Here is a 13,530-nt window from a genome sequence, read left to right as displayed (position 1 = left end):
GTCGATTCTCTCGGCACCGCCTCTAGATGCATTCGCATGAGTCCAGGTATTCGAGGCCTGGTACCAACTCCAGTGATGGATGCGACGACCCTTTCTAAAAGTTCTCGATCCTCGTGCCGATATTGCGCTCATCCGCTATTCGGACAAGATCTCCACCCACTACAACATCCGTGAGGCCCAGTCCAACGCTCTTGTATATCACATTACCCTTGACCAACCACTCAATCAGACTCTTGTGCGCCTTGTCCTCGCTCTCACGATGCTTCTCCTTCTCTTTACTACCGCCTTTGCTCGCCTTCTTCTTTTCGTTTTTGTTCATCTCGCATTCACCCAATTCCACACCACCCACATCCAGCCCCTCAGCCTCTATACCCTTGCCAGCCATACATTCTCTCCTTCTCCTCTCCGCATCCCGCTTCAACATGACCAGCTCGCCTATCTCGACGACTTGTTCCGGACCCAAACCTGCTTGCACAATCTCTCCAGCTTCCTTTAGGCATCTGTCCACGCTGTCCACCACTATCGCGCCTCCTTGTTGCGCATGTTTGTGGAAATGTCGGTGGCCGTGCTCAGGTGCTACGTTTTGTTTGATTATATCTGAGTGGAGTTCTGTGCTGTGAGGGGAGAGGGAACCAATGGCTGCTATGTAGCGACCTTTCTTTCTGCCTTCGGGATTTGTGAGGATGGCTGCGGGGAACAGAGGTGTTGGAGATTGTGTGCATAGGAAAATGCAGCTTGAGGACCGTAGAGTGGCATGGAGGAGACGTGGATACTCGCCGTGTCCTGGGGTGAGTATCTGTATCTTGGGGCGAGGTAGATATTGATGTAGGTCTTGTTGTCCTTCGTTCGCCCCTTCTCCTGCTGCCTTCCGATATGTTGGAACGTAGGATGGATCTGGATTGAAGTTCGATGGCGGCGCTTCATGTGGGTTATATAGTCTCTCCAGTAGCTGGTGCACGCGCTCGAAGTCTCGGTTTATGATATTGAGGTGGTGGACGTCGTCGCCTCGGAGAAGGAGCGCGAGCCGTATGTGCCAGTAGGCTTGCTTTCCTGCTCCAAACACTACCACATCATGCACGTTTGCTCGCTTCTTAAAGAGCATTGTGCTTGCGAGGGCGGTGCGGAAAGCTGTCATCTCTGACGAGTTCAACAAAGCCCGAGGGTTACCAGAACGGTCAAAGAGAGTTAGACTGGCATTTGATGGAGAAGTCTGGAATGCAGAAAGAGAGGTTGATCTCGATGCGGTGGTTGCCGAACTCTTGCTTGCTGGTGTTGACGAATGGGAGAGTGCGAGGGAGTCCATCGACGAAGTAACAGAGGCCGTATCTGAAGAACTCGACTCCAGTCGCGTTGTTATCCTGACACCAAGACCATCGTTGCTGCAAGGGTCAGTCAATACAATCATTCTGCGTTCATAGCTGCTAGAAGCGACATACCTGCTTGCCGGCGTGACAGTCATTAATCCACCATCTTTGCTCTTTAGGCTTGTCCCTGCAGACTGGAAACTTTCACAACACCCATTGTTATCGTCTTCTTCGGTACTGGTAGAGTAGTGGTGCAGCGCATCCGCAAGATTCTGCTGCAGATCGAGAATGTCTTGCTTCGTGAGTTGCAGTAAAAGGGTACGCACGTCCGAATCGGAAAGCACGGTCAATGGCATTGTAGAGCGGTTAATATAGAGATTGCTGGGAAAAGAGTGTAATTTATCCGTGTAGTGCAGCAGTATATTCGCTGTTGGTAGAGTCGTCGAGATGTGATGTCAGCGCAGGTACGCTTAAGCTTCCCAAGTGGGGGAGGGGCAGTGCAGCTTTAAACATCAGGGGCGAAGTTCGGGTCGCGACTGAGTAAGCACGTTAAGAAACAAAGTTCGTTGAGTAAGCAAGACTATCTAGAAGATGCTAATTCCGCTAGACGCCATGGATGCAGAGCCTCTTCATATCGCTCGTTGTCATAACCTGTCCGATCTATCTTATAATACATGCATGCTGTTTATGGTATCACCGAGCGTCGTTAATAGCGTCCAATTTTGGATGGCAATCTGCCTAGCCGTCATCTATGCAAAGTAGCTCTTCCATAACACACCCTCAAGGTCCTCCAGTTGCTCTTGTTCAAAAGCCTGAGGTCACAGTTAGTACGGATCGTAGTTCGGTTGAGGATGAAAACTTACCTTGACATCAACGTGCCAAGTATCCTGGCGGGTCTTCTTGAAGTCTGCGAGAACAGTCTTGACACTCTTGCCAACCATGCCTGGGTCGGCTGCAGCCTTCCTAGCCAGGGTAGCCAGTACATCAGGCAACCAAGCTGGCGGAGGGCTCTGATATGGGAAGGCTTGAATAAGCGCACCGAGACCTAGCACAGCTGCGTGGCGCGTCAGGACAAGCTTGCCTTGCTCTGTTGTCGGCGTTCCTGGATTGCGCTTCTTTGGCAATGGATTCTTGTTGAGTTGCTTGGTGAACTTCTCCTTGAGCGTGGAGACTTGGCGGTCGCGGAATGCTATGGGCGAGCAACGAATCATGCCCGATAGAGTGGTGGCAGCACCCATGCGTACCTCGAGCTGAGTATCTGAGAGCATGGCAGAGACGCAGTCGAACATGCTCTGCTGCTGCTCCTCGCTCATGAGGAAGAGTCGGCGGAAGTAGATGACCTGAATGTTGATCAAGATCCTAAGACGCTGATGCCAACTTGTTGCATTGCGTCCAATGCGAATGAGAGCAGCGATGAAGTCTGCATCCTCACCTTGGCGATGTGGGATATTCGGTAGATGGCGGAAGACGTGATACGCTAGCGACTGGAGTTCGGGGTCTTCCTTGATGTCCATCATGTGTAGCAGCTGCTCCATGAAAACGTCGGGGAAGAACTTGACAAGCGACGTACACTCGTACGATGATAGCGTAGAGTCAAGCCAGAGTAGAACCGTCTTACCACCTGACGTGTATGACGAAGGTGTCTGCTGGCCTGCAGGACGCTCCTGGCGCCAAACCTCGAGGCGATCGAAGACTTCAGTGATGGTCTTGGAGAACTCATCTGTAGGTTGATACGGGCGGACACCAATCGAAGAAGCGTCTTTCTGAGCCTTGATAAGCGTGTCGACATCCTTGTATGATTCGTGGTAACGCGTCCTGAAGATGCTCGCGATGGTCTGGCCCATGGCCTCTCGCACACCCTTGTATGGATGGTCGAGGTGCTTCATGAAATCCTCCAAGATCGGCTTCTCGAGACGGAAGTGCCAACCCGCGTCACAAATACATTGCGTAAGCAGATGTACCTTGGAGCTCTCTTTGAAGGCGGCGTTGGACTCCATATCAAGGCGGAAGCTCGCTAGCCAGTCGACCAACGGCCATCCTCGGCGTGGATCCTTCGATTGCAACACAACATGAAGGAAAGTGGTCCAGTACCCAGAGTTTTCTGGCGTCAGACCGTCCTGGAAGATTCCACGCACAATGGGGAAAACGTACTCCCACACCGCTTCACGCTGATCTGCCTTGAGATCTGGTGCGCATGATAGTAGTGCGGCCATAATCTCGGCGGTGGCGCGGTGCTGATGCTTGTCGCTGCCGTCAGCGTATACGGATTGAGTGAGGTCCTTGATGTCTTCGAACGTCGCCTCTGTTAGGCCGCAGAAGACGAGGTCAAAGGAGTGAGTCAAAACCATCGCGCTTGACATACGGAACCTATCAGCGCTGTTATCGCGTGGCTCTTGCTTCATGAAGGCGAAGTAGTTGGAGAACCAAGATCGAGTCAGGTGCTTCGCGATCTTCTGACGGACGCCAGATTCGACCTCATCGTATGATAGCTGCGGTGCGTTGGGCTTGAATGCGGTCATACTCTTGTTCCATACAAGCCAGCCAGGATAATCAAAGTCGACATAGTACTTGGCTTCTGGCTGCGCAAATGATGCAAGGTACTCCTCAGTCCAATTTGGATCCTCTGGCCTAGTCGGCACCGAGATCTTATCTGGGAGCTCTTCTTCGCTGAGCAAGTACTTCTCGTAGTCGTGTCCCGTGATCGCACGGGTCTGAATGACCGAGTACAAGCCGATAAGCGCACCAGCATAGAGGCCTCTGAGGCTGGGATGTTGATCGATGGATCCCTTCGCGACGAGGTCGATCATCTCGTCGGAAGCAATGCTGTCGTAGCGCATTCCCAAGTTGACAATGATGGCGGCGGTCCTACTGACCTTCTTCCAGTGCTCAGTATTGGCGATATGTACAAGCTCCTTGGACAGCTCAGACTTCTTGCCCTCGATGCGAGCGCGCTTCTTCTTGATGTAGTCCCGACGCTTGGTGACCTTGGTGTGTACACTGTCGCCCTCGCTAGAGTCGATGGCGTATGCGATGGCCTCTACAACCTCCTTCGGCAGGATAACCATGCGCTCCATTGCTTTACCCATGTCCATAATCTGGAACGTGGCGTTGGTCGCAAGCTTCTGCACTGAAGGCTTATCGGCACCGGTGACCTCAATGAAAGCTTTGATGAGCTTGGGTGTGAAGCGCCAGTCGCGGCTGATAGTCTTCGCTAGGCTGCCAAAGAGAAGTGTAAACATGGCACCCTTGATACGAGGGTAGTCGCTTTCGGCCACAGCCTTGACAAAGGCATCTAGTAGAGGTGGGATGACAAGGGGCCTAGCGCCCAGCACGCACTTAACGGCTGATTCGTTGGCTGTCTGCGCCGTGCGTCGGATCTCTGTGTAGACTGAGATACTAGATTCAGCGAGATCAAGCAGCAAGATCATGTCGAGATCTGTCTTGGGTCGCGGATTAGCGTTGTGGCGTAGTCGCTGAAGATGATAGACGTTTGCGCGTCGAACCAGTAAAGGTCGTGGATACTGCTTTCGCAGTCCGCTGAACCTGAAAGGTCGCTCGTCATTCTCCAACAATCGGGATATTCTGTCAAGCACATGAGCAGACCGCTCAATGCCAACATCGATGAACCACGACCTGTAAGCATTGTACAGAGAATTGAAGCAGGGCACGTCATCGGGCTGCTTCTCAATCAAGAATTGATGCACGTTGTGCAGCATATGGCCAACCTGTCCGCGAAGGTCGTGGATGAGATTGTAGTTGTCATCGCCACGGCGCAGCGGGTAGCCAGCTTCGTACTGGAACGTAGGCTTGACCTCTTCATCTTCGGCTTCTCCAAGGCCAGCGTCGTCGTCGATGCCTTCTGTATCCATTGCATCTGCATCAGAGTCGTCATCCGACTCGGCGCCATCGGTGACTTGGTCATGTCGGACATCAAATAAGACTGAGATACCGGAAATGATCAGACGTAAGAGAACAAGGTTACGAGAGACTTCATCAGACCAATCTTTGCCGGTGCCTTCGCGTTTAATCGGTGAGTCTGGTTGCGTAAGGGCTTTGAGTGCCTTCATGGAGTTGTTGGCGTGAGTCTCGAAAAGCTTGACAGCGAAGTCAATCTCCTCGGAGCTCGGTTTGTGCCACTTGATGTTCAGCTTCTTAATATCAACCTGCCTACCCCACGACTCTGTTGACAAGCCCTGTTCAAGTTCGTTTTCCTCGTAGATGGAGTAATCGATGGTGTAGGTGCATGTAAGGTTAAGTAACAAGTGATGAATGAAGTTGGAAACATGTACAGTGGGCGTACCGCGGCACTTCTGCTGCATGTATTCTGCAATTTCAAAGAGCTCGTCCTTCCATTCAAGAACTGCGTCACCAACATGGACAACACACATGCTAAGAATGCAGAGGTTCCAGACAAGCGCACGATCGCGTGGGAGCACCTCGGCGCCTGTTGTTCGCGTCGATCCCGCGCCAATCTCATCGATTTCAGTCCGGATACCTGCCAAGAGATGGGGCAACAGACGCTTCAGAGCTTTCTCAGGGTTGATCTTGACAAGGCTGTTACAGATGAATGCAATTGCGTCTTTGGCTTGGTGAACAACATGGTTCGTGATGAAGTTCGCAATCTTGTCGAGCGCAATGTCGTAGAGCTCAGGAGAGAGGGCAGCAAGCAGTGGCGTAAAAGCAGCAGGTAGTTGGTTGACCACATACTCTTCAGGGGAACCGCTTCGGACCCTAGATGCATCTGGCAAATTCTCCAAAAGCGTAAAGACGCGACCAAGGAACGTAATTAGGAATTCGTTGAGCCCAGTCGTTGACGACCGCAGGATCATCGCCTCATCCTCGTCACTAAGCTCCTCGTCGTAATTGATCTCAATGTTTCCGTTGGCGCTCTCTAATCGTTCGACTTGTGAGGTGATCCACTCCAAAGCAAGCCCCGTGTTACCACCAGCGTCGTCCATAGGTGAGGTCGCTCCGTCTCGAGAGGCCTCGTCACCCGATGCCTTCTTGGCCTTTGTGAGATCCTGGAATGGGATAAGGTAGCACACACCCTGGACGTACTGCAAAGTATGTACCGTCTTTTCTAGGTCGTTGGCATCAATGCCAGGGAGCGCAAGCCCGAGCACAGAGGTAACGTGGCACCGGAAGCCCTTTGTCTTGGCCATAACCTTGGAGAGCATGTGCAACGCCCGTATAGACGAAATGGTGCGATGCACCTCAACGAGTCCTTGCATTGCGGGGTAGATGCGCTGTAATGCCCCTGGGAGAATCAAGTTGGGCTCAAGGTGTGCCAAGCTCTGTAGAGTAGACAAGGCGTATTGCACGGCTTTGTCGCTCTTGGAGAAGATGCCCATGAATGTGACTTCCCGTAAGCAGAGTACGAAGCGCCTCTTGACTGCATCGTTCAGCTTCCTCTCCTCCGGCACGTCCATCTCACCACTGTGCTCTCGATTCCACCGCAGCACAAAGATATCGGCCAGGTAGTATACGAACTGTGCCAGAGGTCTAGTCCAACTACCCGAATTGGATGGATGGAAGAAAGTCTCCACAGCCTGGATCAGCCCTTCAAGCTTGGTAAGAATGGAGTCAGGTTGCTCTGCGCAAGCGGGAGATAGCGACATGGCAATGATGCGGGCGATGTGGTGAGTCGATGGATGCTTCCGTGGGTCACGGTCAAGCATCACAGCTAGGCCTGCACCAAGATCGACCGTACTGCTATACGGCGACGTCGCCTGCCCAACTGGAATTTCTAGCAGCCGCAGGATGGCCGTGAAGATTTGAGACGATTGCTCGCCGGTAAATACTCCATACTGTGAGAAGGGCACATGCGCCGCACTCAGGTTGTCTCTAGATAATCTCGACAGTGTATCGATGTAGTGTGCGTCGAAGAGTCGCGACCGGTTGACGAGCGACCATAGATGGAAGAAGGTCGGGAGGTATTCTTGAGGCAGCAGTTGCTTCATGTCCTCGGGCGCGGGATGGGTTGGGAAAAGCAAGTTCAGCAGGCCCACAACCACGAACGCGTTCTCGCTGAAGGACGTGCTGAAGAAGGGCAGAAGCTCTTCCATTATGGCCGGTATCTCCTTGGGGTCAAAGTACGACTGCGCAAAGGTGCACATCTTGGTCAAGGTACGGATGTTGCGCTTCACGTTGGGCGGGTGTGAGCCTCCGGATTCTGAAGGCAGGACGAACATCTTCAGCTCTCTATACAACGGTCGCCAGTCGAGTATGAGGTCTTTGCCGGGTCGCAGGTAATGTTTACGCCTGTCCATGTGTCAGTCCTCACCTGTCATCCAAAGTCTAATGCTGGTGCCACTTACTTGGTCAAGACCATGAACATGCTCGCAAATCGCTCCGCCACGAGGTAATCCAGCCCCGGAGCCAACGCCAGCTCGTAGTAGAGCTTCACCAGCTTCACACGCGTGCTCCGGGGAAGATCGAACTTGAGCGACAGCCAGCCTCGAATCTCGCGTGTCCAGTGTACAGCGCCCGGCGCAAAGTCTCCAGCTGAGACGGCAATGTAGAGGTGCTTCAGACATGTGTTCAGGCTCTCTTCGCGATCGCTCTGGTCTTCTGTCTGGTATGGGAGGTATTCGAAGTAGGGAAATGTTCGCGGACGGCGCCTCTCATCTTCACCATTGACGCCGCCGTTCGGCTGCCGCCAGTCACTACCCGGTGAGGTGGCACGAGAGGTATCGGGGCCGGAACCAGTGTCGAGGGCGCTCATGAGCTGTGATATTCGTTCGCTGACCGCCATGGTGGTGGTTGTTGGTGGTGGTGGTTGACGTAGTGGGTGGGGGTTGTGAGGCGTGTGCCTAGGGCGCAGTGGGGGAGGATAGTTGTAAATGCGCAGTCATTAATGTACAGCTACCAATTCACAGTCGCGGGCAGACAATGCGGGTGGACTGCGAGACAAACAGTCAGCATGTGGTTGAGTGAACAGTGGCAGCTACAGGCTGTGCACTATAGAGTAATCACCGCACGTGGGTAGGAGTGGACTCGTGTGCGCGCTACTTACTCTACAAATGCGCAGTGTATAAAGCTTCCAGTTGTTGGGCGTGAATGCAGGTGGAGATGTAGTCGGGTGCAATGGTTGTCGGAGAGCGTGGTTCATGTGGGTATCCGGCGCCTCGTCCTGATGACATCTAGCTGGGAGCTCTAACCCTGCAGCCTTAGGCGAATGAGCGGCGGCAGCAACCTCAAGATCGTGGATCGTGGGGTCGAGTATCGCAGTCGCAGTCCAACTTGCACGGAACGGATAATTCGCCTAATTAAGCTCCAGAGACCCGTACGCGCTGCTGGGAGGGCAAGGTGCGAGGTGATTCATCACATTCGGACGAAACGCGCTATTATACCGTCGGACTTCCGCCAGGCACTCGAAGACGCGCAATACACAGAAGGCGACTACGCAGTAAGCTACACGTTTCCATCATCTTCTGACCTGCTTATTTTGCCTCTTTTCTGCCCTGTCCCTAGTTGCAGGGCTACATTCGTCCTCCATTCCTCTACCCACGCTTTCATCTCCTTGCATATTCGTCCCGATGCAAGGCTGGTTGCACGACACGCGACACGTCTGTTGCCTCGTACAGGGATCGCCTCTTGTGTTCTTTGATCCTGCAACACAGCATGTCGGCTGAAAGAATTAAATGTTTTCGCATCTGTATGCTGTTTTTGACTAACTGAACTCCTCCAGCGAAGGATGGGTTCCTACTACGACGTAGACGCAATCCTTACCGACGCTCAAAAGGTACCATGTACTTTCGAGCTTACCGTTCCTGGCCTCGGCTATCTCGAGGGTAACATGAGCGGCGACATGAAGCAGGGTTCAAAAGTCGAGCTTCCACTATGGCTGGGCGAGATGCTTGCATTGAGGTAAATAACCATGTTCATAATATGCACATTCCATGTTTACAATATCTACAGTCAAAGTCTGAATACATCTTCTCTTGTAACCATCGACCCTCCATCCGCCCTATCTCCGCGCGTTCTGAATGCCCTCAAAGCTGACCCAAGAACCGTCGATTTACGAGCTCTCGCCCCACACTTCTACAATCTTGGCGCACGAATCCTGGAACTGTTTGAGGAGGAAGAGATGATCGAAGTGCTAAGCGATGTAAGTTCTGCTCTAGATTAATGCAACGGCGTCATGCTAACCCGCATAGACATTCAAGGCCAGGGCGGCTCTCATAGCCGATCAAGCCCATAATCCACGAGGTGCATTAGGCGAAGGCGCCGACTTCATGCGAGGCCTGGATGAGAACGAGCGGCAATGTAAGTGCTGGGCTAGTTTCGCCATACGACTGCTAACGACCGTCAAGTGTTTCGTGCAGCACACGATAGCGCAAAGGGCGTACGGACGTGGATGGCAGATCTGAAGAAGAAATGAAGATAGTCGCAGGATTGCACAAATAAGAGCTGCCAGATGGCTGGGCAGGAGAGGTGGAAGCATCGACTCGCAGGACCTTTGGAAAATCAGAATCGATGACTGCACGACGTAATGATGGTTGACAAAAGCGCATGAGAAGAAGCACAACAACATCAAAGGACGATTGTGACGCGTAGTTGTGAGGCAAGCAGCTGTTCGAGCCTACCTTCGAGTACGATACAATACCTCAAAGCAACTAGCCAGCGAATTGAAGATTTGTACGGTGTTCCATGTTTACCGCATTGCCGCACCGAGATTACTGTTTTGCAATAGTATAGCCAACTGCTCGGGCGGGTAGCCCAAAAAGACAGGCCCATTGAACACCATCTGCGGTACCAACTTCGGACCTTCGGGCTCTCTGGGCTGTTGCGGTTCTGGGGCGGGGGGTTGTGGCGGACGTTCTGTAGGTGGTACATGTGTTGTTGGAGCCCGAGGCTGCGACTGTGGCGGTAAACCAAAGTGTGATACTTCAGGCTGATGCGGTGTTTGTCCCATCATCGCACGGTGATCGATAGGGCATTTGCCAGTCTTTTGAGGTGTCTCGCCAATCGGACGACCAGTGTCGAGTGGCAGTTGTGGCGATGCTGTTGGTACAGAGCCCACCGAGGATGAACTCTCAGCGTTGGTGTACTTTGCAGGTATCGAGATGCCCCATGGCCGACTTGGTGATTCGCCAACCCTGACTTCTTTTAGCGGCCGGTCCCGATCAAAGTGTGCGGTCCTTGTCTCATCCAATGCATGCTCCTCTGACTCTTCCTCAGGTGGTGGAGTGCCATCGTTGAGACTTGCCGAAACAGCTGAAGCCCAGTTTTGCACCTTGGTATCAGCCTTTGCGTTGGTCTCTAGGTGAAGCTCTGCCTCCGGCTCTTCTTCGATAGCATCATCAGGATCTTCAGGAAGCCACACTTGGTGCTTCTGCCCTAAGCCCTGGATCATGTTGACCAGATTGCCATACTTGCGATCAAGCTGCTCTATGCTCTCTTGGTTACTCTGGAAGCGCGTGATGCAGACCTCATGGCTTCTCGGCAGCTCATGCTTGTGTTTCTCAAAGTATTTAGCCACCTCCTCAGGGTTATGTTGGTCGAGGAATCGGATGGGGCACACGGCAGCAGAGCCTGACGCCGCTACTGACGCGGTGACCGACGCAGGATTGTTGCTGCATATTTCAGCACGGATAGGGTCGGTGAACGAGGGACGTTTTGATCTTCGACCGCGTACGCTTAATCGGGACGTCGAGCTACGTGGAGTGGCAAGCGGGCTGCCTCTGCCACTACCGGATGCGAAGGGACAGGCGAGTTTACTAGGTGTTCCAGCAACAGTGAAGTCTTTCTCTATTGGTGACGTGGCTCTATTGGTCTGTATCTCAGGTAACGGGGCGGGTTTGTCTGCGGACGGACCACTCCATATTTTTACACTGCTATTATTCTCAGACGCATGCAGCTTGACAGCAGCCTCCTCGGCCTTCTGGATGACCAGTGCTCGGCTCTTGCGCTCTACATCATCGCTATTTGCCAACTGCTCCACCAAATTCAAATGTATCCGAGGTTGTTCGTCTCCAACGCGCTCAAGGTCTTGCAGGAAAGTAAGGTGGTCTTGCGACAACGTGTTGGGAGTGAAGCGTTTCAAAAGATCAAGATACTGTTTATCGTCAGCTGTGTCCATAGAGGTAATTGTGTGCTGAGATGTAAGGCGTTGTCCGGTTCAGTACATGATAATAAAAGGTTGTCTGTCAATGCCGCTGTGCAGCTGCAGGTCTAGAGCTAAAATGTATCATCATAGGATAGGGAGGTTTGCGAAAAGTCGCCACGTACCTGTTGCTTTGCCCACGAGAGCTTGCTTTCCAGCTGTTTTTGCTGGTCGAATAAAACCTGGTATTCTCCACTAAGCGCGGCAAAGCCTTCAACGAGCTGCTCAGCGAGCTCTGTCACAGTGTTCTGAGCCTCTTCAGCCATGGCAAGGTTAGTAAAGTGATGCGTGTAATGCTACTGCAGGGCAGAAGAGCGCAGCAATGATGACGCGGCAAGTGAGGCTCGCAGTCGGGAAAGAAGAAAGAAGAACGGAAGCTCGGCAAAGACTATAGCTTCGGAAGCGACGGTTAGTCCGCGCCACGCTTAGTCACACCTCACCAGCCACTCACCGCTGCAGGAGCCACCCGATGCTCCATTGCTTGGGAGTCGCGTCAGGGCTCGCTGCGCCTTGAATACGTTACGTAGCATCTTACCACTGGCATCGATTCTTATACACCATGATACCCTGACTGTTGTTCCACAATTGCATCGAATCGCTCCCCTCGTTAACGTAGAAAAGCACGTTGCACTCCTCTCGATATTTCGAAGCTCCTACCCTACAGACCCAAGCCAAGCACCTCAACAATATTCACCATGGGCTCCCTCCACGATTCCCGTATACACAAGTGGTTTGCGACGTCGCCGCCCGTCGCATGGACAGTCAGGCAGCTACGAGAGCTTCTTATTGGGTCGCTGAAGCAAGGCCCCATTCCGCAACATGTTGCGTTTGTCATGGACGGTAACAGGCGATTTGCGCGAAACCACCATATTGAGACAGTCGAAGGACACAATCTCGGGTTTGAGTCGTTAGCAAGGGTATGGGTGACTGGCATTCAGGTGTCGCAATATTATGCTAACATCGCTACCAGATCCTCGAAGTCTGCTACAAAACTGGCGTCAAGGTTGTCACCATCTATGCATTCAGCATAGAGAACTTCAAGCGCTCGAAGCATGAAGTTGATGCGCTCATGTCCATGGCAAAGGTGAAGCTGCAACAACTGGCTGAGCACGGAGCTCTGCTGGATCGCTATGGTGCATCCGTCCGAGTGCTGGGGCAGCGCGAGCTCATCAGCCCAGACGTACTGGTGGCTGTGGACAAGGCTGTTGCCATGACAGCACACAATAAGAAGTGCGTTAACTTTCGATCCATGAAGAGTATTGCTGACCATGACCAGAGCTGTGCTCAACGTCTGTTTCCCCTACACGTCACGGCACGAAATCACAACCGCGGTCATGAAGACTGTCGAGACGTACAGCACGCCGATACACAACCTGCCTACCCCCTCTAAGCGAACCTTTTCCGAATCGCACATAACCCAGACTATTCGCAAGCAAATGCTGGAGGAGGATACGGAAGGTGTAGCGGAACAGTCTGATTCGCGGCCGGCGTCGCCCTCGTCCAAGGAAGCGACTGCGGCTGACGATGGGCGTTCCTCGTCAACTTCGACCGCCATCAACTCGCCTGAGAAGGATGACTTGCATAATGGGCCGACATTCCTGGATCCAGAGTCAATTAGTGCTCAAACTTTGAACGACAACATGATGACGGCTGACGCCCCGCCCCTCGACCTGCTCGTTCGTACCTCTGGTGTTGAGCGGCTGAGCGACTTCATGCTCTGGCAAGCACACGAGAACACTTCTATCGTGTTTCTCAAGTGTCTGTGGCCCGAGTTCGATCTGTGGCAATTTTTGCCTGTGCTTGTAGAATGGCAGTGGCAGCAGAAGAAGCTGCAGGAGGAGCAGCAGCGGACTCGTGGGCGACCCAAGTCAGACTGAGCGCATCCAGTGCAGCATATGGCGCAAAGCCCTCGCAAGCCATACAACGAGGCAGATCTGAACTTGAGCGAGCATCAAAGATACCCAAGACAAAGCATTCTATTCGTCAACCACTATTCTTTCCACAGCAAACCATATCTTGTAATACATGTCGATCTCGCACTATCGTGGCACGTGTGCATATGCGCAGCTAATGGCCCGCCCATGTCTTGACCGTTTGTGGTTTGCGACCGAACATGCG

The 13,530-nt window shown here is 52.8% G+C and overlaps 5 protein-coding genes across 5 annotated transcripts; 2 read left to right on the top strand and 3 right to left on the bottom strand.

Moving 5' to 3' along the window:
* Positions 1-94: 94 nt before the first annotated feature.
* J4E82_008538 (uncharacterized protein) lies at positions 95-1,660 on the bottom strand (the record flags this gene model as incomplete). The annotated part of the gene is made up of 2 exons (XM_051734769.1): positions 95-1,379; positions 1,437-1,660. The coding sequence occupies 2 exons, from the start codon at positions 1,658-1,660 to the stop codon at positions 95-97; spliced, it is 1,509 nt and encodes a 502-aa protein (XP_051585454.1).
* Positions 1,661-2,053: 393 nt separating this feature from the next.
* Positions 2,054-8,058, bottom strand: J4E82_008537 (uncharacterized protein; the record flags this gene model as incomplete). The annotated part of the gene is made up of 3 exons (XM_051734768.1): positions 2,054-2,116; positions 2,168-7,565; positions 7,622-8,058. The coding sequence occupies 3 exons, from the start codon at positions 8,056-8,058 to the stop codon at positions 2,054-2,056; spliced, it is 5,898 nt and encodes a 1,965-aa protein (XP_051585453.1).
* A 942-nt stretch (positions 8,059-9,000) lies between these two features.
* PSF3 (DNA replication protein) lies at positions 9,001-9,687 on the top strand (the record flags this gene model as incomplete). The annotated part of the gene is made up of 4 exons (XM_051734767.1): positions 9,001-9,173; positions 9,225-9,414; positions 9,464-9,572; positions 9,620-9,687. The coding sequence occupies 4 exons, from the start codon at positions 9,001-9,003 to the stop codon at positions 9,685-9,687; spliced, it is 540 nt and encodes a 179-aa protein (XP_051585452.1).
* A 273-nt stretch (positions 9,688-9,960) lies between these two features.
* Positions 9,961-11,678, bottom strand: J4E82_008535 (uncharacterized protein; the record flags this gene model as incomplete). Its single annotated transcript, XM_051734766.1, has 2 exons — positions 9,961-11,364; positions 11,538-11,678. The coding sequence occupies 2 exons, from the start codon at positions 11,676-11,678 to the stop codon at positions 9,961-9,963; spliced, it is 1,545 nt and encodes a 514-aa protein (XP_051585451.1).
* A 429-nt stretch (positions 11,679-12,107) lies between these two features.
* J4E82_008534 (uncharacterized protein) lies at positions 12,108-13,289 on the top strand (the record flags this gene model as incomplete). The annotated part of the gene is made up of 3 exons (XM_051734765.1): positions 12,108-12,329; positions 12,383-12,642; positions 12,689-13,289. 3 exons carry the CDS (start codon positions 12,108-12,110, stop codon positions 13,287-13,289), a joined length of 1,083 nt encoding a protein of 360 aa, XP_051585450.1.
* Between the last annotated feature and the right edge of the window lie 241 nt (positions 13,290-13,530).

This window comes from Alternaria postmessia, assembly GCF_024291825.1.
Source record: "Alternaria postmessia strain BMP 2775 chromosome Unknown scaffold_70, whole genome shotgun sequence".
NCBI classification, from domain to species: domain Eukaryota; kingdom Fungi; phylum Ascomycota; class Dothideomycetes; order Pleosporales; family Pleosporaceae; genus Alternaria; species Alternaria postmessia.
Note: the sequence above shows the minus strand (reverse complement) of the source record. Positions and strands in the feature narration are given on the sequence as shown.